The sequence below is a fragment of the Penicillium samsonianum genome, assembly GCF_028829775.1.
Source record: "Penicillium samsonianum strain IBT 33392 chromosome Unknown utg000003l_segment0_segment0, whole genome shotgun sequence".
NCBI classification, from domain to species: domain Eukaryota; kingdom Fungi; phylum Ascomycota; class Eurotiomycetes; order Eurotiales; family Aspergillaceae; genus Penicillium; species Penicillium samsonianum.
In genome coordinates this window covers 7,729,547-7,755,638 of record NW_026643261.1, presented here as the reverse complement: position 1 = coordinate 7,755,638, position 26,092 = coordinate 7,729,547, and the positions used below count along the sequence as shown (strand labels likewise).

The window sequence follows — 26,092 nt, the reverse complement described above, 5'->3', positions numbered from 1 at the left end:
ACCGGTGGCGTCTTTTTCCAGAGAAACCACGCGACGGAGTAGAAACGAGAGGATGGAGGCTCGGAGGCGCAGAGGAAGTATGCTCGGTGTCTCTGACTGGAGAAATTGGTGAGCGCTTGCCAGAGGATTAAAACACTTCAAATGACCAAGTGTAAAAGCAAGTGCGCAGTCTATATGGGGTGGACGATGACGGAGGTACAAGGAGGCGGAAAAAGCGCACAAGTGAGGTGGTTGGTATGGGGGGCGGCGCCAGACACCCGATCGGGCAGAATCGCGGACAGGAGAACACCAAGCCCGTGTACAAAGAAAAAGAAAACCCAAGGTCAAGAAACGAAAAAAAAGAACAGATTAAGAATAGAAAAGGGGAGTTTAAGAGATGTGGATCTCACAGTGGGAAGAGGAGGACGGATTCAGTGAGAGAGAGCCGGGGGGGACGTACATTGACAGGCGCTGCGCTCTGCGGGAGAATCGCTTGTTCGGAGCGGATCAACCTGGTCGGAGGTCGGGGCTGGGGATGGCGCTGTCAAGCGTATTTCTGGGAATGCACCGATCTGATAACCATTGAATTTGCGGTCTGCGACAAAAGAGAAACAGGAGCCCGGGAATTAGCGAAAAAGAAATGGGAGATATATGTGGAAATATGGTGGATTGAACAGATCGAGAGAGAAAAAAAGGGAAGAAGGAAGGGAAATCAGAAGGGTGATATGATACCTGATGGGCCCTGCGATGGATCCCAGCGGGAGTCTAAAAAGTAGGGTAAGCCACTATTTCGCGACCACCACGAACAGCGAATATACCGAAGATCGAACGATCTAGGAGAATTAAACAAATTGAGAGAAGAATCAATGTGGAAAAGTCCTGCCTAGGTAGAGGTTGAGAAAAGATGGAAAGGAGGGAAATTCGATCTGTAAAGAGTTGAGGGGCGGCGGAGATAGTGGTACAGAACCGGTATAGCCTTGCGTTTGTGACATACAGTACTTGACAAATACACTGATTCGGACGTTCCGTTGACCGCTATTTAGGTACCCACAGGAATTATATATACTTGACCGAACTGCAGGTTTACCCTATAATACATGTTTGGTCATGACCATACAGATCAAGCTCCTGAGCGGCAGATTCGCCGAGGATCTACACGTATAAAAAAGGAAAAAAGGGAGATCATGCGATTTCTATGGACTGATCGCAACTTAACCACAAACCTTGCCCTATCCCCAGTTTTTTTTCTAGATCTGAAGCTAGAACTGAATTCTTATAATGTATCGACCTCCTATGCCAGTGATAAATCGCGTGGTTTATCACAGGATACATCATAAACCCTAATTTGTTAAAAAGACAGGTGTACAAATAGAGTGATTATCGGAAGTAATAATGACGAGTAAGGGCAAAAAGACCCATCCCCCTAAAAACATAACCAATGAGGAACCCCAGAACGCCCATTCTTCAAGTAGTGTAAATGCACAAGATCTCGCAAGGTTATTACTCTTCCTCCGGTGGCATCTCATCCTCAATGTATCGTACAAGGGAGACCCGCATCTCTGTAGTATCATCTCCGCGCAGCACGTCGCTGACAAAGTGTGCCTCGATCTGCATTTGAACCTAAAAGCCGGGTGGTCAGTGATCGGACCCAGAACAAGGGAGCCCACTCCAATTGACCGGGGAGCTAGTAACTTACCATCTCCAGAGACCCTCTGAGAACGCCACACAGAATATTGGAGAACCATAGCTCATCCTGAGCCCGCCCATCATCGGGAAGCTCCACAAAGTCCGCCAAGGGATTGTCTTCAAAGATAAGGGAGAACTGGGTGTTGTCACTCGTCCAGTTTGTGACTGTAGGTGTGACGTTCAGGAAGATCTTGAAGCCAACCTGATCAGATTGTCAGCCATCATAACTTTATTATCTCCATGTCCTAAAGTGATTCCCACCTTCGCGATCATTTCAGCTGTTTCCCGGAAGTTGGCGCATCGGCCAACACCTGACTTGGCCAGGAAGTCTTCAATGAGTCGCATGCCGATATTGTATCCCATCTTGTCCAACTGCTTGTTGACATCCTGGTAGTTGCTATCGTAGTCTTGGCATAATTGTGCGACAATTGTTCCGTAGGTTAATGTGACCAGCTCCGCGTTGACTTTATCGACTCTTGTTCTGCGCATGTGAAAGCCGATTAGTTCAGGTTCGAGGGCGGAGATACAGCGAAGTCAATTGGTCATCGCTTTTTGATCCCAGTAAGCGGGCACTGGGGCTTACTGACTTCCATATTCTGTTCGAGGGTCATTGATTAGTAGAAGGTCCACTGGATAAGGCATCCGACCTTGGGAGTCCACCTACTCTTCTCCTATTCTTGAGGTTTTCGTGGACGACATCTTTGGGATTATGCTCTGATATCTCTGCTTGTTGGTAAAATAGCAAAATGGATAGTTTCCAGGCAAGCACAGATAAATGTGACAGTCAACTGTTGATCAGGGTGACTGTGGGGAGTCCGTGATTGTTGGAGTTGCTGATTGTACACAGTCGTACTACGGCCAACGAAACCGACCATTCTGGACTTTTATTTCATTGGTTGCTTTTTATTTGCCGCCTTTCTCTCCGCCTTTTAATTGATATGCATTATAGTTGGTGAGTGGGGTAAATGACCGTGTTATTTTCTGCCAGACAAAAATAACTCCAATACGATCAAGTCTCGATGGTCGCTCTCGTCCACCGGACACAGCCCGCTCACCGCCGAGCCCAGGTGGGATTATCGTTCTTCCTGCAGCTTCTCGCCCTGAACTTTTGCTCTCCACTACTTTCGTCCTAAGTCGCGATTGGTCACCAATCAATTCTTTTACCTCTCCAAATTCACCGAGGTGCTTGCTCTGACAATGTCTGGTGAAAAGCGCCCTGCTCCAGAGGGCTTTGGGACCTCGCACCAGCTTGTGGTCAAACGGAACAAGGCCGCCGAAAACGCAGGAACCGAGCTTGTGAAGGGCTCCTCCCAAAATGGAGCTCTCATTCAATCGGTATGCGCCAAGTTTGCCCTCAAAGCTCAAGGGGCTTTTTCGGGGCATAGCCAGCTAATCTGAGTCTACAGGTTCCTCGCACAAGTGGTTTGGATGCTCCTATTATGGAGCTCACAGGTGAGATACGGTCGCCAATTTTGTCGCCATACATGCGCTAATAGAAGCAACCTACTAGGCCACTCTGGTGAAGTCTTTGCAGTTCGATTCGACCCTACGGCGCAACATATCGCATCTGGATCCATGGATCGTTCCATCTGTATGTCTCATCTTTATCCGGGAATGCGGCCGCCGAATATGTCACTGATCGAGATTTCTTGAATAGTATTGTGGAATACATACGGACAATGCGAAAACTACGGCCAATTGACAGGTCACCGGGGAGCTGTGCTAGATCTTCAGTGGTCACGCGATTCGCGGGCACTGTTCTCAGCATCCGCAGATATGACCCTCGGAAGCTGGGATGTCGAGACCGGAGAACGAGTACGCCGTCACGTGGGCCATGAGGAGATCATCAACTGTCTCGATATCAGCAAAAGAGGGCAGGAGCTTCTGGTCAGTGGTAGTGATGACGGGTCCATCGGCATCTGGGATCCTCGGCAGAAGGATGCTCTGGACTACCTCCAGACTGAACTGCCCATCACCGCAGTGGCATTGTCCGAGGCGGGTAATGAGATCTACAGTGGAGGTATCGATAATACAATCCACGCTTGGGATATTCGGAAGAAGGCCATAGTCTACTCGATGGCCGGACACACAGATACCATCACATCGCTGCAAATCTCGCCAGACTCACAGACTTTGCTATCGAACTCTCATGACTCTACTGTTCGCACATGGGACATTCGTCCCTTTGCCCCTACCAACCGGCAAGTGAAGACCTACGATGGCGCTCCTCTCGGACTGGAGAAGAACCTCATCCGTGCCAGCTGGGATCCTAAGGGCGAGAAGATTGCTGCAGGCAGTGGTGATCGAAGTGTGGTTGTCTGGGAGGCCAAGACTGGTAAATTGCTGTACAAACTTCCCGGTCACAAGGGCACTGTCAATGACGTGCGCTTCTCTCCCAATGATGAGCCAATCAGTGAGTATATACCCTTTGCGAGCACACCTACAATTTCTAACATTGTCACAGTCGTTTCTTGCTCCTCCGATCGGAACCTGATGCTTGGAGAGCTGGGCAAATAAGCATATATGATAGGTATTAATGTTTTAATGAAGATCAGCGGGCGTCAAATTCATTTTTTCAAACATGCCATGTGCATCCGTTCCCGATCTGGACGCGGCTTGTGCTACCAAGTCAGAGAGCATCTTCTGGCTTCCAGAGGTCGTGACTTGTCCGGCTATGCATCCGGATCTATGAATTGTACAATAAGAACAAATTTCAAAGTAATCCTGCTCTTGAATATTTTTGGTCACCTACAAGAACAGTTTTATACGGCCTCTATACTAGGCTGACCTTGTGACGATGTAGAAGTTGGACAATCTAAATATCCAGATGAGTCAAGATCGTATCAAGATCCGTGGAGTACTATGCCTTTTTCCAATATCATTTCCAATGAATAATTGGCAAACTATAGAATCACCTAAACAGAATACTAGGTGGTAGCCTATAGATCCATGGTTCTCTGAATTGTAAATACAAGAACTCAAGAGTTCTGCTCTTTCCCTTCAACTTCCACCTCAACTGCCACTTCAACTTCTTTATTTCATCCACACCCAATATCATGGCTGAGCCTCGCGATCATATCCCAATGCAAGATGACTTCAAAATCCAGATCCTCCACGAGCCTACAGAAACTCCTTCCCTTTCTCGCCTCACCTCAAACGCGCCATCAGAGGTAGAAAAATGGTCTGCACGCTTCGATACCTGCAGCATGGTCTCGTTTCCTCTCTCTGTCTCCAGTAAGACAATTATGTAAATGCAACTGGAGTCCCTTGCTAACTCTATCATAGTACCTGTTCTAGTCCTCGCGGGACCTGACGCCGCATTTTACACGATGACGGTCTTTCTGGTGCCGGTGGTCATGTTCCAACTTTATTGTTGGTGGCGTCATTGGTCTGCTGGCCGACAACAAAACTCCAAGTGAAAAGGAGTACGATGTTACATACTCACGTCCCACCAAATATGGCAAATGTGTACGTTGCTTCTCTCTGGATCGGCGTCGGCGTTGGGCTGCTGTTGATGGCCGCAGCATTGTTCTTCTGGTGGCGACGTAGAAACCCCAAGAACACTACATCTAACCCGGAGCAGCTTCAGACTGAGCAGGAGAAGGACTTCCGGGAATTGGAGGGCGAAGGCACCACACCCCAACCACACGAGATAAGTGGGAAACCCAGCGCCGCAGCAAATCCAAAGGAGATCTTCTCCACGGAGATTCTCGAGGCCGCCACGGCAAAGAACCACGCTGAAGGCGGCTTGGGTGCAATGGAATTGGAAACGACCAGTGCCACTCAAGACCGAAAGGATAGCCCTTCGCCTGTACCAATCCCTGCTCCCCCAATCGTCTCATCATTCTTCCAAACAGAAACTGTAACGTCGACTTTAGGGAATTCGGGTACAAATGAGCTAGCTGAGGAGGCAGACATTGCAGTGCAGGAGCTCGGGCTGATCAACTTGCGCAAACGGGGTTTGGCCGTTCAAGCAGAAGCCCTTGACAGCAGCCCTGAGTCCATGGCGGGAAGGAAAGGCGAAGAATACCGAGAGCTGCTTCAAAGAGAAGAAAGGATTATGGCTAGACTGGAAGAGATTGAGAGCCAGCAAAGAAGCTTTGATTAAGTCGCTGGCTCGGAGTGGTTGGAAGGATAGAGAGATAATATGCTGTAACTCGAGTGATCCATTAACATAAATGTTCTGCCCGAGGGCTGAATTAATTATAAGAAAGAAAGAAAAAACTAACCGAATCTCCCTTGAGCTCAATTTGCACCTTGTTCTTTAGAACCCCCTTGACATAAAAAGTCATCACCACAGAATCCTGGGACTGGTACCACTCATGGCGGACCTTCTCGGGAGCAGGGGAAACGTCGGCAAAATATCACATTAAGGATCCTGATCGCTACGTACCATATGACACCTTATCAATCAAAGTAACGGGATATAATGGCTCCCAATGAGGGAACTGATTCGGCGCGAGGTCAGATGCGAGATCAACGGCCAAGTGGAAGATTCAATGCCTGGCTACTGGGGTAGCGTTGCGTTCTTCCATGGCAGTTCATTTGAGAACCTGCTTAGCTTCGTACCTTCGGCACCACATTCAGCGAAGGCCGTCATGGACAACATCGGCAAAGCCAAAACAGGTCCAGCTCCCATAAACCTTTGTATCCAATGTGGCCGTGATCTGGAGATAAAAGACGTCAGCAAATTCAGCATGTGATTGAAAGTCCGGCCACAGGTAGCCAGGCTGTATTCATGCCGAAATCCGAGAAAAGCCTGAGTAAGAAGAAAATCAACAACTCCTTTGAAAGATATTTGCCAGCAAATTCTAGGCTCTTTGATCTACAAGACCACGAACGCTATCCGGCCTTACCACACTCGACCGCTGCCGATACAGTCCTCATGAAGATATCATTGAGCCCATCACCCGATTTCTGCAGAATGAAGGGATAGACCCGCTACTGCGAGGCGCAATGGAAGAGTGACTTCACAGCGAGGGCACTGTAGGCAAGAAAGGTTTTCGCGGTGTGAGCATTGGGGTGTATACAAAGAGACAATAGAACTTAGAAGGCTGTTTTGAACCGCTTGGTGACTTTCTGCAGGCCCCTGTAGCTGCATCTCTAATTATACACAAAAAGCAAGGGAGAGAGTTTGGAATATGTTTGGCACCCTGACTGGTATCGAAGCTGAGTGTTCGTTTGGAGACACCGTTGTCGATGGCTTTGGTTTCTATTTCGAGACAACAGCCAAGAATCTCCCGGCATTTTTAAAAAACGGACGTCTCGTAGGCTATTTTTTCCCGAGCCATCTCTCTCTGAGACCAACAATATGAAATCACAGCCCAAATGATAATCCATGCAAAAAGGACGCCCAGTGATAGCCCAAACGCATAGTGAAATTCCAGTGTCCATACGATTGCAGACAGACAGCCAAGGTAGAAACACACGCCAAAAATCCACCAAATGGTCAATACGTAAAACATACGCCTGAAGGCTTTCGAGTATGCATACCGCTCATTGAAACGCACGCGAAACTCGCGGTCCTGTAGGCCATCGACGGCGATGAAGTCTTCAGCGGCGTAAGAAATAAATGGCCGCAATGGCGTCCCCCTCACCTGCGAGTCGATACCGACAGGAATTTTGAAAGGAATGAGGGACACAAGCATTAGGATTCCGAGAAATGACATTAGGAATCCTGGAGAGTAGATATATAGATTAGGAATTTCTTTGCTACTACTGATGATAAACGGAATTAAGGGACAGATCAAGGCGACACCATACACCCAGGATGTAGCGTCGAGCTCCCATCGTGAGCGAGATAGAAGGGGAGCGCAGTCATTCGAATGCCAGAGAAGGCGACAAACCCTGACAATTAAGATGTAGAGTTCACCTAAGCCAAAGCAAATGATAGCGTAGCCCAAAATATGCTTGTTGAAATTGGGCTCCGTGTAGCAGGAGATGCTTTCAGGCGGACAGTGATCTTTCCATTTCGATCTATGGGTATTGAACCATGTGTAATAGATTGCGCATGGGACTATTAGATCAAAAAGGATAATCATAAATGGCCCGAGAGTGATTGAGAGATGATCCCTAAGTTTTGGGGTTTTCTGCGCGAGCTTCTCATATGACTCAGCTGGTATACTGGCCATTTCGATATATCTATCGGTTTGTCTGAGTTTTCTTCGCTCGCGCGGACGGATTGAGTGTCCCAGGTTAACCCCTGATCACTCGTCCGAGTGGGAATAATCCCTTCGAACAGATTTGAAAATACTACACGGAAGGCGGAATCAGTATTTTATTGTGAATTTTACTACCAGCCAGAAAGCCGGCTGGATGCGGCTAATCGTCACTGACTCAGGCCGAGATCTTAAGAGTTATGAAAATGTCGACGTCAATCATCTATGTTCAGAAGACTGGATACCGTATCATAAAGTATGGGTAATCTGATTATTTGGCACGGAGCATGGCTACCCAATAGACGTAGGGATTGTTTGTCAAATAGTGACTGATGATTCGCCCGGCGAAGGAAAATGAATTTCCAAGGTTGGCTGCCGCCCACAACCAAGCCGTATATGTACACGGACAAATCGTTATGTATCGTAAACGAGGATTACAGATGAGTGTTATAAGCATTAACTCGATCCTTTGTATAATAACGAATAGAGACCAGCGACATATTATTCGAGGCTAGTTATAGAAACTAAAAGTTCCTGTCACTGGGTCAAATAGCTCAGACTCGAGACTTGAAAAGTCTGGAAACAACGACTCCATACTATAGTATTTACCATATTAGTGTGTTTTTTCTTTAACCGAACATACTGAGATTGCCGATCTCGTGCATCGGTTTGTCGATCTTCTCGATGCAGCTAGTACCAGTGATCTCCATATTTGGGGTCGATATGCAAAACTTCTCAAGCGAATCTGGCTCGCCGAGAGTTCAGTGGCTCCGGATAATAACCAGTCTAATGACCATGATACCCATCCCAACTTGAAATCGCTGGGTGTTAGTGCCATCGGCCGAATTCAACCTTTTCTCGAGCTTGTACTTTCCAAGGTAAACAATGCGCCATGCAACTACATTATGTACATGTTGTTTGGCTGCAAACTGTATAATACGGCGAAAAGCACTCGATATACGGGTATACATACTTTCTGGGTTCAACAGAACAAGAGTAGTCGACCGCTTATGCAGCCTTGTCAAGTCTTTTTTAGTGGTCTTCTCAGATAGTCTTTCAGATGTCTTTTTTAATGTCTTTTTTGGTTATTGTCAGATTCGTTTCAATTAGTCTTCTCAGTCAGTCTTTTTAGATGTCTGTTTTACATGGATATTTTCTCTCCTTTCTCAGTTTGTCAAGGAGGGAGCAGAAAAACGCAGTAAGAGGCTTGATTTGTGAAATGGACTTTTCTATGTATAACCAGGATAGGTGTCGGCCTATACATCCACGGCTTTCCAAATTGTAAATAAAAAAAGACCCTGCCCCGGACTTATCGCCTTCCCTTCAACTTCCACCTCAGCTGAATTTCGTCTGACTACTTCAGCCTCTTTATTTCATCTAGCACACCTAGTATCATGCAGGCAGTTCAGCCTCGCCGTTGCATCGAAATGCAAGACGGCTGCAAAATCAAGATGGTCTGCACCGAGCACGCAGAAACTCCTTCCCCTTCGCATCCCACCCCAGAGATCCAACCAGAGTCAGAACCAAAGTCAGAGAAATTGAGCAGGCAACGCTTGGGCTACAGTATAGGCCTGGCTGTGTTCTTAGTCTTTGGTGAGACCATTACAAGCATGCTACTTGAAGCCCTCATTACTAACTCCATCGTAGCAGCTATTTTAATCATCGTAGGCTCCAATGCCGTAAAGAATACGATGTTCGTCATCCTAATCCCCTTGCTCATCTTACAAGGATATTGTAGATGAGGTTGTGGCTTTACCATCTTCGATGATTCCACAACTCCCATATATTTATCGTTTCAACTTTTGTTTGGGAAAAAGATACAATTGCCTCTTCTGACGTCTCTTCCACGTTGCTCTTGATTTGGTTTCTCGGGATATCTTAAGGTTTTCAAATGTATACATTGCTTCCCTTTTTGCACCCAGATCATCATGAGTAAATCAATACGTAATATGTAGCTCATGAATGTACATATGTACCTACCATCCTAAGCTTATAAGGCATGAAGTACCTCAACTCAACTCGTCAAATCTTGCAAGATGTCTTTTCCACCAGAAAATAAGTATCTCGGAATCCCCTTCTACTATCGGGAGGAGTTCACCACCGATACCACCGGCACGTACCGCACGCTCTACTTCAAGCCCAATGTCGAGCCAGAATCGGGAAAGTGGCAGCCCCGCAGCCCCCTGGTGTCGGGCTTTGTTTCCTGGCTGCCGCCATTGGAGGTGATCTGTGTATACTGCTTTATCGTCGCTTTGGTACTTAGTTTGATCAGTCAGTCTTACATCGAATGATGCAACTTTTGCAAGCTACCTGAAAGGTTCATTGCTAACCTCTTTGACTTAGTTGTGATTGTCCAAATCGCGGCTCCCGATGCCTCAAAAGTCGTGCATTCCTTGTTAACTCTGCAGTTCTTCGTGATATGCGTACAAAACTACTGCATCGCCAAAAAGCTTCTGGCACTCAGGCGTGAATCTAGGAAGCAGAAAGGTCGTGGTTATGATCTCTTCGTTGGACCAGCGTACACATCCACGCTCGCTCTACCACCAGCGGAAACTGGTCTGGATGTTCCCCCACTATCAAAGGATTCTGACAATGCCCACATTTCCAGGCAGGCAGAGAAGGTTTCTCTTGGTGAATAAAGAAAATGGTGAGATAACTCTCGATGTTTTCGATTTACCTGGGCATCTTCTGTTGCTGACATATAAGCTTAGAGTTTGGTCACAGTCGTTGGGTGTTAAGCAGGAAATATGCTTGAACCGTTTGGTTATATTTTGGCTTTATACATGTACCTATACTCGCTGGGTAAGTCGGGTTGATGAGTGGCAGTGAAAGTGACCTCGGGATACTCGTCGGCGTATTAGGATGATAGTCAAAGAAAATATTAATAGCCGAATCAAAAGCGAAGTGTGCCAATAACCTAAGATTACAAGTTATTGCAAACCTTCTTGATCAGTGAAGCTGGACAGCATCCAATTCATCGCTCACCCTTAGGTTAACCCTGGGGGTGATCAGGCCGAACCTCGGGTACCTAGGGGTTCTAGCTGAAGGAAGAGAAGAAACACAAATACCCCAAGCTCTATCATAGGGCTTTCGATCCAAAATACCACGCCTCATAGACTTCATGGAGTTTAAAGACTTTTCGTACATTATCACTGCATATTCTATGGCTAAGTGTGGTATGTCCATATCTGGTTGTAGCTGTATCGGTGGTTTATAGTAGGATAGCATTTGAAGTTTATAGTAAAATACTCAAAATCTATCTAAAAAGAAAAATGTCCAATTTCAAGATAGATCATTAACACAATATAAATATTCAAACCTTCTATAAGTTGTACAGCCCTGTCCAAAAGAGTATGGAGATGATGCAATAAGCGGGAAAAAAAGATTCCCCAGAGGCTTATCTGGCCGAATCCGCCAACTTCCCACTCCACTCGAACAAGCCGAGGGTGATCACCTTAAAGCAGTCTCTTTTCAGAGCCTTAAATAAGAGGCCAGCGCTCCATCCATGATCCCTACGGCGCTCAGATCTGCTTGAAGCGCACGCGACGGAGGTGATGTTCAACCTCCGCTCCGCCTGGATGGTGGTTTGGGCTATCCTGTTATGGCCCACCGTCGTTCATGGCATGCGAGATAGCAAAGTCAAAGAACTAAGGTATGCTATATGCTACCCCCAGTCTTCTTCAAGTGATCCACTTCAACTAACACATCCCTGTTCTCCCGCAGACAAGAAACTGAGCGCATGTTCTTCCATGGCTTCGAGAACTACCTCCAATACGCGTTCCCCGAAGACGAATTACGCGCCCTGACATGCGGCCCTCTTGTTCGCGACGAGAAGAATCCCGAGAATAATGATGTACTGGGAAATTATTCTCTGACCTTGATTGACAGCTTATCGACGCTGGCCATCCTGTCCTCGAGCCCGGACAGTGGAGAGCGAGCCTTGGCGCATTTCCAGGATGGTGTCGAGGGCTTTGTTAGGCTGTATGGTGATGGCTCAGACGGCCCTGCTGGTCAGGGTGAGCGATCGAGGGGATTTGATCTGGATAGCAAGGTACAATTGTTTGAAACTGTGATTCGAGGACTGGGTATGGTTTCTTCTCCTTCGTGGCTTATCGATCTGTCGCATGGGCTCGATTTCCAGCTTCTTATGTCCTATTCTAACGTGTTTTAGGTGGATTGCTCAGTGCCCATCTTTTCGCCGTCGGCGAGCTACCCATCACCGGATACGAGCCATCAGAACGGGAAGCGGCCTTCGCTAGCGCATGGGATAAAAGTATGTTTGTAAAAAGTGACCACGGCATTCGATGGGGCAATGGCTTTGTCTACGATGGCCAACTGCTTCGACTTGCTGTGGATCTGGCCCAGCGTTTGCTCCCTGCATTCTATACAGAGACTGGCCTTCCCTACCCAAGAGTCAACCTGCGCCACGGTATCCCATTCTATGAGAATGCGCCTTTAAATCTCAACGTCCGAGATGCCGATGGCAAGCGCAAATCCAAAACCGCGGCTTCTGAGCCCGCTGAGACTTGCAGCGCTGGTGCAGGCAGTCTAGTCCTCGAACTGACCGTCTTGAGCCGACTCACCGGTGATGGGCGGTATGAGGACTTGGGTAAGAGGGCATTTTGGGCTGTCTGGAACCGCCGGAGTGACATCGGACTACTTGGATTTGGCATTGATGTCGAGTCGGGGAAATGGGTGGGACCATGGGCCGGGGTAAGCAGAATTCCTTTTAACAGGTACAAGCATAGGCTAATTGTCAGTAGATCGGCGCCGGCATTGACAGCTTCTACGAGTATGCCGTCAAAGCTTACGTTCTCCTATCTGAGGGCGAGCGTCTGCCTTTCGACTCCGACAGCCCTTGGGCAGCATTGGACTCGTACTATGCTCCTCTCACGGACTACCAGCATACTGCCGAGGCCTTCCGACAAGTTTGGGAAGAATCGCATACCGCGATCAATCGCCATCTATTCCGAGGCGAGGGTTATCAACATCCCCACCTTATAGTAGGGGATGTGATCACCGGTGCCACGCGAGCTTTCTGGATCGATAGCCTGAGCGCTTTCTATCCAGGAGTTCTTGCCCTGGATGGAAAACTAGATGAAGCTATCCAGATTCATCTGCTGACTACCGCCATCTGGACACGCTACTCGGGCATCCCTGAGCGATGGAACGTGGCTACTGGTGACATCGACAACGGTATGCCATGGTATGGAGGTCGGCCCGAGTTCATCGAGTCCAACTACTACATTTATCGCGCAACGCAGGATCCTTGGTATCTACATGTTGGAGAGATGGTTCTCAGCGACCTCAAGCGGCGTTGCTGGACCAAGTGTGGCTGGGCTGGCATTCGGAACGTTCTGACTGGCGAGCTCATTGACCGGATGGAGAGTTTCTTCATTGGAGAGACAGCCAAATATCTATATCTGCTGTTTGACCAGAACCATCCATTGAACAAGGTCGATGCCCCCTGGGTCTTTAACACCGAAGGCCATCCTCTCATCATCCCGAGAAAAACGGCATCCGCCCCTCGCCAGCAGCAAACGCCATCTCAGGGCCAGGACGTCGCCGAGGGAGTATGTCAAATTATTCCCTCTCCATTCTTCGGCGTGTCCTCCACTGCATCCCGAACAGACATCTTCCATGCTGCCAACTTGGCACGCCTGGATCTGATGCCTGATCGAGGAGTGGCCGCCGGTCCTATTTTGGAAGATTCGCCTGGACATCAAAGTGTCTTTGTGTCTGACCTTTCATCGCCAACCAATTACACATTCTACCCGTGGACGCTGCCACCTCAGCTAGTCCCATTCAATGCCACCAGCGCGCCTATGGCTGTTCGGCCCACGCTCGACATATCATTCCCATCACTCCCAGGCGGCGTAAACATGGGACCTGGAGCGTTGGAACGTGTCCGAGATGGGGTACTTGTAAAAACCATTGGAGGACTTCGATTGAGTATGGTTCAGGATGTACGTTTGGAACCCCCGACGGCCACGACTGGGGAAGAGGGAGACGGGTACCGGGTGCAGGTGATCAACAATGTGCCATTAGGCAAAGATGAGAAGGTATACCTCTCTCGCCAAATCACCTTTGATGTCGTCGATCCGTATGATCCGAACTTCACCCGTGTTCGCGACACTGCCATGCTTGACCTCGTCATTGACGTTCTCCCAGAGCCCTCTCGCCGACGTAATGATTCGGCTCATCCACGAGATGAAACTCCTCAATCAGAAAATCCACACCCGCCAGAGCCCCGTCTCAGAGGCCACAGCCCCGCCTCTTCCATCGACGATGCCGCAATTGTTGACTCCCCGGACTCAACCGTAAGAGCTATGCTATCGTCTCTGATGAACTCGGTGTCGTCTTTACTTCACAGCGAACCGACCGAACCTGCTCCACTCAGGTTGATTCTCCCTGCTGCTATCTCTACAGGCGTTGGGGCCAGCCCGCTTCCGGATATTGAAGATGCAGTTACCACGTCCTTGCTCGGCAACCCATCCACAGACCGCCTGTCGTGGTCAAGTATATACTTCGCGGGCGAGCTCTGCAACGAGGGAATTCCCCGTGAGGTTGCCCATAATCACGAAGTCCTTGTTATCAAACGTGGCGGCTGCACCTTCTCGGAAAAGCTCCGCAACATCCCTGCATACCGACCCACGCGATCCGCGCTGAAGCTAATTGTTGTCGTCTCATACGACGACATGCCACCACACGGCTTCCACGGGCAGAAGAAAGAGTCAACGAATCAACCCGGGTCTCGTTCTGCCCTTGCCGCCGTCCGCGCTGAATCCACCCTCATCCGTCCACACCTCGACGAAGCCCAAATGACAGCCAGCGGCATTCCACGAAATTACCTTATCAGCATGGTCATGGTCGGCGGCGGAGATGAAACATACGAGCTCCTGCGCCATGCAAACGGCATCGGAGTCAAGAGACGATATAGCATGCGCTCTCGTGGCGTCCCAATCACGAATTTACACATTGTTTGAATATTCAACAGATATACTATACCCTTTTGGAAACCCCTCGGATCATTTGTGGCGTGCTTGTTTTATGTTTTCCAGATGTGCATACATATGTAGATACATATGTAGTTTTAAGACTTGAATATAGTCAAAACCCCAGCTCTCAGAGAATCGAACTGGATGCATTTGATGATAATCTACATTCACCCTCAACTTATCCCTATATACAACAACCCACACCCTCAACTAAAGCCTCGACTTACTCTCCATCTCAATCTGAACCTTCCTCCAAGACTCAACCCCCCTCCTAGCCGCCGTCTCCGGACTAACCCTCCCATCCCTCATATTCCGATCAAAAACCTCCATAGAAACCCACCCCTCAAATCCAACCTCAACAATCCACGCCCTCGCAATCTCAACAACAGGCAAATACGCCCCAAACTCAACCTCCAACGGAAAAGGCCTCGCATGCTTCGACCAAGTAAACTCCTTCGCCTCACCAGGCAATGCCCACGGATGCGCCAACGAATAAGGCGGCTGGAACCGCTCCGCATCAGAAAGCTGCACATAGAAAATCTTCTCCCGCGGACAATCCCGCACAAACCTCCTCAGCGAATCCCGCAGCTTCCGCTCCGCGTCCATCTGCATCCCCGTCGGAGAAGCATTATCCCCCCACAAACGCGTCCCTTCATGGAATGTATCCAGACACAGTCCGAAATTCGGACGGTTCACCCGCTGTACGATCGACAGGGCACTTTCCCAGGTTGAGCAGTTCGTTCCCCATGACAAGGGCTCGTAGGCGATTGATACTATTGGTTTTATGGAGCTGGCTAGGTCGGATAGCTGCTGGAGGTCGGATATGATTGTTTTTTCATCGCGGCTGCAGTCTGCCGTGAAGATTGAGGGGACTTGCAGGTATGGTGCTTGTAACAGACGGGCGATTTCAAGCCAGTGCTGGGCGAGGGCGAGTCTTTCTTTTAGAGGGGTTGTTGAGCCTTCGTAGTTTTCGAAGGGGGCTAGGGAGAGGACTTCGATGTTTGTTTTCTGGCAGAGAGTGTGGATTTTTTGGGCTGCTGTGTGGATGGGGATGTTTTGGGTTTTGCTGTAGGTGAGGAGGTCGTTGTAGACTATTTCGATTCCTGCGATGCCGGCTTGGGCTGCGGCGCGGATTTTGTGGTCGAGGGTGTGGCCTGGGTATTGGCTTAGGGAGATGCTGGCGATTGCTAGTTTGTTGGGTGCCATTTTGGAGTTTTCTTTTGGAATTGAGTATTGAATGTATTGAATGTATTGAGTCCTCGACTTCCTTCTGGAAGACTTGATATATCAAATTAGGGCGGAACTCGGTTTCCGGTATGTGGAGGGTTCACGAATAGACCCCGCAATTGGCTATCAAGTTATTCCAGGTAGTGTTTGGCTTCTTTGTCTATCTGTGGGTGTATTTATCGGACATTAATGACCGAAAAATGTGGAGTAGTTGTTGATCATCGTCTTGCAAGGGTTGTTGGAACTATAAATCCGGGGTACTTTAGGCCTCAGGTAAAAGTATTGTCGGGAATATAATATGTCTTTTATATTAAGCTCGCAAATAGCAATAGACGCATAACACACAAATTTCAATAGATAGCTGAATATATCCACAGATTCATCAACGTCCAGCAAGTTCCTTCAAGCGAACCAGTCTCATAATGTAGCAGAGATCAAATATATCCGCCACTATAACAAGTTCAACCGCGGTCATTTCGGTTGTCCTTCCATCCGCGCTTATTCCAGTTTCGATAACCCAAGTCCCTCATAGTTGAGACCTTAAAAACATGAGGCTCTGTCACCATTGGAGATGCCTTTGCCCCCCACGCGGAGTAATCCAATCCCGCATCTATAAAGAATTGCCTGAGCCACTTATTCGTCTCCTTGTGTGGACAGATACCACCTGACACACCAGAAAATTCCTCTGAGAATTCGAAAGTGTAGGTATTGTGCACATGCAAAGAGGTGGGTTGGCCATCCACTTTGATAGCTTTTTCCATGTAGAGCTTCGTTACGATCCCGACTTCTGCATAAAAGTGGCCCACTTTACACTCATGCGAGATTCTCATTGCATATGAATTGCGGGTGAAATCTTCGGGAAATAGAGGTTCGCGAGCTTCCATAGAGGAGACCATAGCCTCCACGAGTTGCCGCTCGTTGAATGCGATGCTGAGACAGGGGCAGATGTCGACTAGCCCCGCAAAGGGGATACAATCAATGCCATGAAGTACACGACACTTGTAGCAATGGCTCCCTTTATTGGAGTGTTTGGAGGGTTCAAATGCCGAGCGTGGGTGTAGGTTCATACACACCACGCAGGATTTCCAGCGTTCGTTTTCGAGTTGTCGTAGGAGCTGGATTCGAGGTCTCTTTTCGAGCTCCGCGTTGCGGTATATTGGTGGACGCTTTTCTCTTGGGATCAGGAGCTTCACATGATCTGGGTCTTTGGTTTTGAGAAATGAGACAAAGTGGGTGTAGAGATCTTTGCAGGTCAATGCAAAGAAGATCTGTTCTAGCGCGGGGAGTTGCTCATATATAAGATCCAATATCTCTGCTGGAATGTGCCCGTTGTGGAGCTTTGAGGTCTTGGATTGGTGGGAGATGGGCTTCTTTTCTTTTCTGTGTAGTGCCAATCGAAATATTGAGCTAAGCGTCATGTTGGATGTCGTAAGCGGCATTGGAGAGGGAAATGCTATGCCCAGGCGAGTGCACGGGGTAAACGTAGCCTTCCTGATCTGGATGCGGTACTACCACGTCAGCATCTTCCGGCATCCAGATGTCGTAATACAATAAGAACTAACATTTTCCTTCTGTTTATCTACAAGAATACTCTTAAGCGGCCTCTTTGCCAAGGCTGGCGATGCAAGGCTTGGATAATCTAAACTTGCAATGACTTTTCTAATATCTTTCTAAATGCCTTAGAGTAATTAGCCATAAACTGTAGAATCCAGTGGAAAGGCTTTTCTAATAACCATGTTTGGTATAAGGGCAGCGATCTGGACATATTAGTACATTCATATGCACTTCCTGGGTTAGATAGATCAAATAAACCCCCGTAGCATGGGCATACAATTGTAAAGGCAAGATGGACTCTGCCCTTGACTTCTCGACTTCGATACCACAGGCTGTTTATCATTTCAATCTTTGTTTACGAAAAAGATATCATTTTCTCTATCTGTGTATCTTTTTTACTAATCAAAATGGAGATGGATTCACTTGAAAGTATGTAGCCACAATCTTGTTTTCTTATACTGTGATAGTTGGTATAATGGGTAGACCTTGATAGCAAACCATCCATATACGGGGTATAATAAACCCCCTCCCTCCAGCTATATATTTCCGTGTTATTATAGCCAGCAGCCATAATCGAAGATTTTCATAACTTCATCGGTAAAGGATCAATCCATCGAGCTCCGAGATATCAGGAACACCAGATTAAAGCATTCGTCCATGATCATTGCGCTTGGATTCCCAGGCTTTATCGGGCCAACCCCGGCACCCCAAATACCTATAAGCTCGAATCTCAAAGAAGGAGCGCCCCGTCTCTCCTGCAGCGAAACACGAATCCTTGTCTTTGTCCCACCCCACAAACTCCAGTCCAGCATCTCTAAAGAACCACCCGAGCCATTCCCTAGGGTTAAATTGTGGACAGATAAGAGATCCTGCCTTCCCGTTATCCATCGGCTCGTTGAAATGGAACTTGTAGATGTTTGACACGCCTAAATCGGGTGCTACTTCAAGTATAGTTTCAATTTCAACTTTGGCACGGTGGCTGATTACTTCGCACTGATGATACAATTTGTGATAACCGATTCCCGACGTTATCGGGGTATAGAAGCCACCGAATTGTGGATATTGTGGACTGCCAGTGTGTAGGTTGTAAGTGGATCTGATATCTTGCACGATGCGGCCTCTGTCTCGAAACGTGATGCGTTGGCAGGGGCAAATATCAACAAGGCCGGCGTAAGGCATACAGGGCACTCCCAAGAGTATTTGGCATTCGTAGCTCTCGCACGTTGGTTGCTCCCATGCTGAGTGTGGATGAAGGTTCAAGCACTCGATGCAACATTTCCAACGGGGGGTTTCTAAACGACGGAGTAACTGCGTTCGGTCTCGTTTCTCGAGGTCGAGGTTGCGGCATAGGATTGTACGGTCTTGCTTTGGGATCAAGAGCTTAGGAAGACGCTGCTCTAGAGGTTTGGTCTTGAGAGATGCGAGGAAAAAGGCATAGAGACTTTTGCAAGTCAGTGCGCAGCAGACCTGATCTACTGCTGGTAGACAGTCGAGAATAATGAACCATATCTCAGAATATTTGACTAGGGAATTATTTTCAAACTATCGGGATTAGCGGATCTAGAATGTCTCAGCATGGACAGGGATCCGTGATGGGGGGGGGCGGGATTTTTCCGGTAGAAGATCTAGTTTATAGCCCTTGTCTGTGACCAACCAGGCCTATTTTTCTTAAATATTATTGATTGGCTCGGGGATTCGAGAAAGTAATATACGCGTGGTGGCCGCCGCCGTTCATATCCAAGTGGGGAAACACACACGCACTAATTAGCGTAGACTGCCACCAACATCCTTGCTTTTTTAGTCGGAGTAGCAGTAGCTCGTGCCTAGTGGCGTGGTCATATTCAGGCACGGCCCGGCTTAATCTCCCTCAGTCCTTAACTAAAAGCTGCTGTCAGTTATGTTGTAGTTTCGTTTCTTGCCCATTCGCAAAGGCTAAGTTGTGTGGATACCACTTTTATACATACCTTGATTTCCCTGAAATCCTTTCCCCCGGACAGTATGTCCCGATAAAAAGAAATATGAATGCGGCTAACTAATGTCGTCTTAATTAATCTCCAGATAGCGTTGATATAGCACTAATGTACTGTCCTCGCTCGGTTATGTGTAATAAATTTCCGAACACAACGTTATGCATTGTATATCATCATTTTGTATTTGAAGCTACATCATTGGACGCAGCTAAATAATAATCCAGGAAATAATATATTTTATAAAGGGTCACCGACGGGATTAATATGGAAAAGAAAGACTAGGAGGGGTATATGCATAGCACACTATAAGCTTACCCATTTTGAGTAATAGCATGAGGTACTAGTACCTGTATACACAAGGATAGTTAATACACTCGTACTTTTGTATTGAATCCTCTATAATGCCATTGTGCCAGGAAAATATTTTTGTTTCTGCGCTCACCATGGCTTCAAATATCTTGGAAAGCGTCTCCTCCAGCATAGAGGACATCTCTGAGAGCCGCAGCATGCTTAGGATATTCAACCAGGTATGTCTACAATTGCACCAGATTTAGCTTCAGTTTGCTAACAGCATTGTCTATTTTCTAGGAAAGTCCATTTGCCAATCCACTCCTTGCCATATTCAATTCTGCGTCTTTTCAAATCGCAGTCCTCGCCTTATTGACGCTTCTTGTTTCGACTTATACGCTATCTTTATTCAACTTCATCCGGACTCGAAGCAGCCAGAGGCCCGGAAAGCCAGCACCAACCCTTCCATACTACCTCCCAGGACTATGCCATGCTTTCGGCCTAGAATGGAGCATGGCCAACTTCCTGGCTAACACGGTGTCAGTCCACTTAGTTACACGTAAGTCGTGATGTTACTAACAAATGCTCTAGTAAACGCTGGGGCTATCTGTCACCCATCGGAGTCCGCGCTGGATCCTTCAGACTCACAATGATTGTCAACCCAAGTCATATCAGAGCCATACTAAGGTCCTCTAAAACCCTGACGAACAGACCTATGATGGCTTTTGTCATGGAGAAATGGTTCTGCACGCCCAAGCAATCTTTGCACTTCTATGCTGCTCATGATCCCAGCGTCTCAACACCGGGAGAAAGGCCTGAGCATATGCATGATTTCCAAGTGAAGATCAGCCTCAAGTACTTGTCAGGAAAACACCTCCTAGCAATGTCGGAGAGATACCTTGCAATTCTCAAGAGCAGACTAGTGAAGCTCGAGATTCCAACTGACAGTTGGACAGAGATCTCGGATTTTTACGCATGGCTTCAGAGCCAGGTCACTCCCTCGGTTATTGAAGCCCTGATGGGTTCGCGAATTCTGGAAATATATCCTGACATCGTGGAGGACTTTTGGAAATTCGAGCATCAGGTCGCCAATTATTCCCGTGGCTTGCCTCGCTGGATGATTCCATCTGCATATAAAACTCGGGATCGTTTGCTGGCGAATATCAAAGCATGGAGTCAGCTTGCAAATCGCAAATCGGATTATACGCAGCATGGGGAAGAGGGGCCTGAGTGGGATGAATTCTTCGGGACTAAATTCATCAAAGCTCGTGAAGATTATTTGAGGAAGTATGGTATGGATGACGATGCAATCGCATCTGAGCACCTTGGCCTTCTTTTTGGGTGAGTACTTCTCATTTAAAGGGAAAGCTTCTCATTCTCAACTAAGAGACTCACAGATCTAATGCAAATACCGTCCCCGCTGTCTTCTGGTATATTTTTGAATCTTTCAAGGACTTGAAATTGCAAAAAAATATGAAGACCGAGCTCCAAGATTGTCTGAGTCCAGAAACTGGCAACTTGGATATTTCGAAGTTTTCCACTAAACCTCTGTTGCAATCCACTTACGCAGAGGTATTGCGTATCCGCGTCACAACCACCACGATACGCACAAATGAGGATGCCAACTTCAAGCTAGGACCAGATTACACTATTGGCAAAAACATGACAATGACAATATTCTCTTCGATTACGGCTTATAACAGACAAGCCTGGGGAGCCACAAGACCTGAGAGCGTTGTCAAGCCTCTGGATGAATTCTGGCCAGAGCGCTTTCTTGTTCGAAAGGACAAAAATGATACGAATTTTAGCCTTGAAGGTTTGACTGAATGTTGGATGCCTTACGGTGGAGGCCAACGTATGTGTCCTGGTCGTCATTTTGCTAAGAATGAAATCATTGGCACGCTGGGACTGCTCTTGGAATTGTTTGAATGTGAGCTGGTTGATGTTCAGCAAGCTGAACGGGTCAAGCCTGATACAAGATGGGTGCCATACGGAACGTTGCCACCTACGAAGAAGGTGGCCGTGAGACTTCGAAGACGCGCAGAATGAGGTTGTAATAGTGAATGTTGTGATTCGACTCCTTTTTATCAACGCCGTTTAGGGCCAATACAGACTCTTTATGATCTTCTTCTTCGTTTTGCAGAATATCTGTCTCGTCATGATGCGACCTGGCTAGTGTCTATTAGGTTAACACTATATTTAGGAGTTTCTCTGCGTCTAACAAGGAAACTATAATGGAAAAGGCCTCCACATCGCGAGATGCTTCCCGATTCATTACCATAGTCCCGTCTATACAAATCTTCACTTATCTTTAATCTAAAGACTCGCGATAGTATGTTATTGAAAAGCAGTGGTAGAGATAGGTTGGACTTTACATATTCAATCTCGTAGAACTCGATGATTAATATCGCAATCGGAGCTAAGTATGCAGTCACTTTAGTCACTTTACTATTGACTCATTCCCTACCTCTTCCCATCTCCTCTCAACTTCTAAATACACACAATAACCAAACTATCACCATGACTATCACATCACCATCAGAAAAACTGCCCTCCAACCCAACCGCCCTGCAACCAGCAGAAAGACACACCCAAGTCCCAATACCGACCCCGCCAACCACAAAACCACCCCAATACCCAAGATATCTCTACTTCGCCTACGGCTCCAACCTCTCGCCATCCCAAATGAAAACCCGCTGTCGCATAAACCCCACCCACTCCGCTACCCCACTAGCAATCGCAACCCTCCCACACTGGCGCTGGTTAATCTGCGAAGCGGGCTACGCAAACGTCCTCCCACCACCTGGTCTGCGCGTCCCAAATCAAGACTCCGAAACTGCGCACAAAATCCCCATTTCCGGGTCCGAGGACGCGGTCTACGGCGTTCTTTACCAGATGGATATTGGTGATGAGGGGATTCTGGATGGTTATGAGGGTGTTGATACATCTGCTGCTGGTGCGGGGGCTGGGGATGGTGTGCCTGTTTCTGTTAGGCCCCGGGTGCAGGGAGATGGGTCTTATAATAAGTGGTATGTTGAGGCGGATGTTGTGAAGTGGTTGGATGGGGCGGAGGGGGTTAGGGCGGGGCTTGAGGATGGGGAGGGGAAGGTGCCTGTATTGGTTTATGTTGATGAGAACTGTGTTAGGCTTTCTGAGCCCAAGTTGGAGTATATTGCGAGGATGAATCGGGCTATTCGGGAGTCTGTGGATTTGGGGGTTCCCGTGCAATGGGTGGAGGAGGTTATGAGGAAGTTCATTCCCGAGGAGTGAAGATTTAGAGTTGAAGATTGATAAGATGGATACATTTAGAAGTATACATATGTATAAATCATTGGTCACGTCAGGTTCAATTGCTAGGAAGCTACTCTATTAAAATAAGAAAATATAATTAGCCAGTCTATACACATATCAAGTTGCATTGATAAAAGCTAATTGTCTATATGGATATTATTCGGGCAGCTCTGCGCCAGCTGGGGCGGGTGCCGTCGACCAGCGACACGAGGCTCCAGACTCGAAGTTCGAGTGAATTGTTTGATTGGGCCCGGGGGGAGCGGATGGTAGACGCTCACCGCAAGATCGGGTGTGGTCGGGCTTTTGAAAGGATGGGGTCATTATAATCGGCAGTTGAGATCGTCGCAGAAAGAAATGATTTTTTTGAAGCGGTGTGTGTATAATTAAGCCTGGCCAGAGAGGAGAGTGTAAACCGGCGCGGGGAGCTTGTCGCGTCCGTGGAGGAACTCAAGCTCGAGGAGGAAGATGAAACCGAGGAGTTCGCCGCCCATCTTCTGGATCAGCTCACCACCGGCCTTGGCAGAGCCACCTAAAAATAGTTTATTAGTATCAAGTATCCACCGGGGAGATTCTTATCACATACCAGTAGCAATAATGTCATCAATGACGAGGACCTTCTGGCCGGGCTTGATTGAATCGGCCTGCATCTGGAAGAAATCCTGACCATACTCCTTCTCGTAGCCCTGGGTTTCACAAGGACCGGGGAGCTTGCCCTGCTTGCGCACGGGGACGAAGCTGGCACCCAGACGCAGCGCCAGACTGGGACCCATCAGGAAGCCACGGGCCTCAAGACCGACAATGACATCGGGCTTCTGGCCACCGTAGTTGGCGATGATGTGAAGTTCCAGAGAGCGGATCAGGGCCTCATGCAGAGAAGGATCGGCGAAGATGGGCAGGATATCCTCGAACAAAATTCCCGGAGAGGGGAAATCCGGGAACTGGCGCAGGGCGGCGCGCAGTCTTACCTTAAGACTGGCGAGTTCGGCGGTGCTGGTGGCATCGGAGGCGGGGAGTCCGACTTTGGAGGCATCTGGGAGAGTGGAGGACATTATGAGGAAGGAAGAGAGAAAAGAAGGGGAAGAGGAGAAGGCTTGGAGGTAAAGGGTAAAAAAAGAAAATCCAAAAAATCTTTAAGAGGGGGAAAAAAATAGGAAATGGTAAAATTACAGATAAGCAGATAATGGGTTTCTTGCCCCTCAGGTCTAGACTAGATCCTTACTTGTTTTTTTTTTTTACCTTTTGGGATATTTTATATACATATTTCATATTATATACTGTATTTATATATACAAATATATACCAATATACTTTGTATATATCGAGTATTCAATATATGTTCTTATATCTTATATACGTTGGTACATATCAGGTTCTATACTCCCCAGGTACTCCAGGGTATACAAAATCAGCGGTCAGATCCCGCCACTAAGGTAAAAAAAATACTCAAATACTGCGGTCACGCAATTGCATATTCTTCTAGAACACATGTAAAACTATACTCCGTACTTACTACGGAGTACTAGTCTACTTACTACACTTACTATACTCGTACGGTGTACAAAGAGTTTAGATATGGCCTAACCCAGGTCGGATCTGCGAGACCCTAATTGACCAGCCCCCAAACTTAGTGCTCAGTCCCCTCGTCGTCAGGGACGAATTGTGTCGCAAAACTGATACTCCTTCGTCATCACTGACACTTGTGTTCCAATTCCCCAGAAGCCTAGACCGTTGGACTACCTGGGGTTTATGGTTACTTTTGAGAGGTCCAGAGGACAACAGGCGAAACCCGAAACTAAAACTAAAACTACCAGATCAAGGGATCATCATAAATGACTCACCCTGGAGTTTGTCCAGACCGGAGATTTAGAATCGCATTGGATCAGACCATCGCAACGGATATGCGCCGTATGGCCGAGCCTTGACAAATCGTACAGCCATTACACCTAGCCCCGACCAATGGAATGTCTCAATCCCCGACGTGATCTGAAATTCATCACAGTGGCTTTACTGGAAACAGACATGCGTGCTGCATACCGACATGTCTGTTGTGCAGATGGTGGGGGGATTTGTCCGTTGTCTGTGTAATCGCATAATAATCCGCCCCTCATTTGGGGAACGGGAACAAAAGTACGAAGTAAAATAAAACACTAACCAAGATAACTAACCAGGATAAACAAGGGAAAGGGATAATCAGCTGCAGATCATAGTTCGGAAAAAAACAATAGAAAGAGCAAAAAAAAGAAATCTCAGGTTTGGTTTTTAGGAATAGCCGAACGCGGGGGTCGAACCCGCAGCCTTAAGATTAAGAGTCTTACGCTCTACCGATTGAGCTAGCCCGGCTGGGCTGTTGAAAGAGGCTGCAATATAGTGCTACATAAGCCAAAAATAGTGAACCCTAAATTAATAGAGCTAAGTACTCCGAAGTGGTGGTTGGATTAAATTTCAATTATTGTATAATATAATATTCTATGACTATTATCGCTTCTGTTATCATCTATCTGTCTTTATTGTTGATGTCTCCCTGCATAACATATATATATATTTTGCCTTAGATTGCTCAGTGCACAAGATATATATACCAACCTCCGATTGACGAGCGTCGACTTTCCGAAATTGGAAGTATGGGCATTGGTTCACACCATATACTAGCCAGAAACGGGAGTAAATTCCGAAAAACCAACAAAATAATCATATGTTCTTTGAAGTAATCTCACTTAGGGTGTGCAGATTGACTGTACTGACTCATTGTCTCACTTATACTTTACTTGACACTATAAACTCCATCATTCGTGCTACTAGTACGACTTAACCTATATGTACCTGCATATACCTGCATATAGACACTCTATTCAATGTAAAAATGTAGATCTATGAACCCCCATTTTGTACATCGAAGTATACTCGGCCTCGGCCCAAGCCTAAAACGGGATAGCCCCTCACA

General features: G+C 47.4%; 13 protein-coding genes across 13 annotated transcripts; 8 read left to right on the top strand and 5 right to left on the bottom strand.

Moving 5' to 3' along the window:
- Positions 1-28: 28 nt before the first annotated feature.
- N7471_006630 (uncharacterized protein) lies at positions 29-1,078 on the bottom strand (the record flags this gene model as incomplete). Its single annotated transcript, XM_057279349.1, has 4 exons — positions 29-574; positions 712-744; positions 798-1,014; positions 1,067-1,078. 4 exons carry the CDS (start codon positions 1,076-1,078, stop codon positions 411-413), a joined length of 426 nt encoding a protein of 141 aa, XP_057138959.1. The 3' UTR covers positions 29-410.
- A 401-nt stretch (positions 1,079-1,479) lies between these two features.
- N7471_006629 (TRAPP complex core subunit BET3) lies at positions 1,480-2,364 on the bottom strand (the record flags this gene model as incomplete). Its single annotated transcript, XM_057279348.1, has 4 exons — positions 1,480-1,599; positions 1,676-1,867; positions 1,927-2,146; positions 2,330-2,364. The coding sequence occupies 4 exons, from the start codon at positions 2,362-2,364 to the stop codon at positions 1,480-1,482; spliced, it is 567 nt and encodes a 188-aa protein (XP_057138958.1).
- A 498-nt stretch (positions 2,365-2,862) lies between these two features.
- N7471_006628 (WD40 repeat domain-containing protein) lies at positions 2,863-4,182 on the top strand (the record flags this gene model as incomplete). Its single annotated transcript, XM_057279347.1, has 5 exons — positions 2,863-3,000; positions 3,072-3,117; positions 3,176-3,256; positions 3,323-4,078; positions 4,130-4,182. The coding sequence occupies 5 exons, from the start codon at positions 2,863-2,865 to the stop codon at positions 4,180-4,182; spliced, it is 1,074 nt and encodes a 357-aa protein (XP_057138957.1).
- Positions 4,183-4,721: 539 nt separating this feature from the next.
- On the top strand, positions 4,722-5,084 carry N7471_006627 (uncharacterized protein; the record flags this gene model as incomplete). Its single annotated transcript, XM_057279346.1, has 2 exons — positions 4,722-4,899; positions 4,963-5,084. 2 exons carry the CDS (start codon positions 4,722-4,724, stop codon positions 5,082-5,084), a joined length of 300 nt encoding a protein of 99 aa, XP_057138956.1.
- A 38-nt stretch (positions 5,085-5,122) lies between these two features.
- N7471_006626 (uncharacterized protein) lies at positions 5,123-5,773 on the top strand (the record flags this gene model as incomplete). Its single annotated transcript, XM_057279345.1, has 1 exon — positions 5,123-5,773. One exon carries the CDS (start codon positions 5,123-5,125, stop codon positions 5,771-5,773), a length of 651 nt encoding a protein of 216 aa, XP_057138955.1.
- Positions 5,774-6,104: 331 nt separating this feature from the next.
- N7471_006625 (uncharacterized protein) lies at positions 6,105-6,368 on the top strand (the record flags this gene model as incomplete). Its single annotated transcript, XM_057279344.1, has 1 exon — positions 6,105-6,368. One exon carries the CDS (start codon positions 6,105-6,107, stop codon positions 6,366-6,368), a length of 264 nt encoding a protein of 87 aa, XP_057138954.1.
- A 3,491-nt stretch (positions 6,369-9,859) lies between these two features.
- Positions 9,860-10,462, top strand: N7471_006624 (uncharacterized protein; the record flags this gene model as incomplete). Its single annotated transcript, XM_057279343.1, has 2 exons — positions 9,860-10,094; positions 10,167-10,462. The coding sequence occupies 2 exons, from the start codon at positions 9,860-9,862 to the stop codon at positions 10,460-10,462; spliced, it is 531 nt and encodes a 176-aa protein (XP_057138953.1).
- Positions 10,463-11,377: 915 nt separating this feature from the next.
- N7471_006623 (glycoside hydrolase family 47 protein) lies at positions 11,378-14,809 on the top strand (the record flags this gene model as incomplete). Its single annotated transcript, XM_057279342.1, has 4 exons — positions 11,378-11,475; positions 11,547-11,908; positions 11,995-12,536; positions 12,587-14,809. 4 exons carry the CDS (start codon positions 11,378-11,380, stop codon positions 14,807-14,809), a joined length of 3,225 nt encoding a protein of 1,074 aa, XP_057138952.1.
- Positions 14,810-15,031: 222 nt separating this feature from the next.
- Positions 15,032-16,027, bottom strand: N7471_006622 (sugar phosphate isomerase/epimerase family protein; the record flags this gene model as incomplete). The annotated part of the gene is made up of 1 exon (XM_057279341.1): positions 15,032-16,027. One exon carries the CDS (start codon positions 16,025-16,027, stop codon positions 15,032-15,034), a length of 996 nt encoding a protein of 331 aa, XP_057138951.1.
- Positions 16,028-16,509: 482 nt separating this feature from the next.
- N7471_006621 (uncharacterized protein) lies at positions 16,510-17,466 on the bottom strand (the record flags this gene model as incomplete). The annotated part of the gene is made up of 1 exon (XM_057279340.1): positions 16,510-17,466. One exon carries the CDS (start codon positions 17,464-17,466, stop codon positions 16,510-16,512), a length of 957 nt encoding a protein of 318 aa, XP_057138950.1.
- Positions 17,467-20,015: 2,549 nt separating this feature from the next.
- Positions 20,016-21,909, top strand: N7471_006620 (cytochrome P450; the record flags this gene model as incomplete). The annotated part of the gene is made up of 4 exons (XM_057279339.1): positions 20,016-20,099; positions 20,161-20,399; positions 20,452-21,201; positions 21,258-21,909. The coding sequence occupies 4 exons, from the start codon at positions 20,016-20,018 to the stop codon at positions 21,907-21,909; spliced, it is 1,725 nt and encodes a 574-aa protein (XP_057138949.1).
- A 471-nt stretch (positions 21,910-22,380) lies between these two features.
- On the top strand, positions 22,381-23,130 carry N7471_006619 (gamma-glutamylcyclotransferase family protein; the record flags this gene model as incomplete). The annotated part of the gene is made up of 1 exon (XM_057279338.1): positions 22,381-23,130. The coding sequence occupies one exon, from the start codon at positions 22,381-22,383 to the stop codon at positions 23,128-23,130; it is 750 nt and encodes a 249-aa protein (XP_057138948.1).
- Positions 23,131-23,216: 86 nt separating this feature from the next.
- Positions 23,217-24,200, bottom strand: N7471_006618 (adenine phosphoribosyltransferase APT1; the record flags this gene model as incomplete). Its single annotated transcript, XM_057279337.1, has 2 exons — positions 23,217-23,680; positions 23,735-24,200. The coding sequence occupies 2 exons, from the start codon at positions 24,198-24,200 to the stop codon at positions 23,535-23,537; spliced, it is 612 nt and encodes a 203-aa protein (XP_057138947.1). The 3' UTR covers positions 23,217-23,534.
- Positions 24,201-26,092: the final 1,892 nt, after the last annotated feature.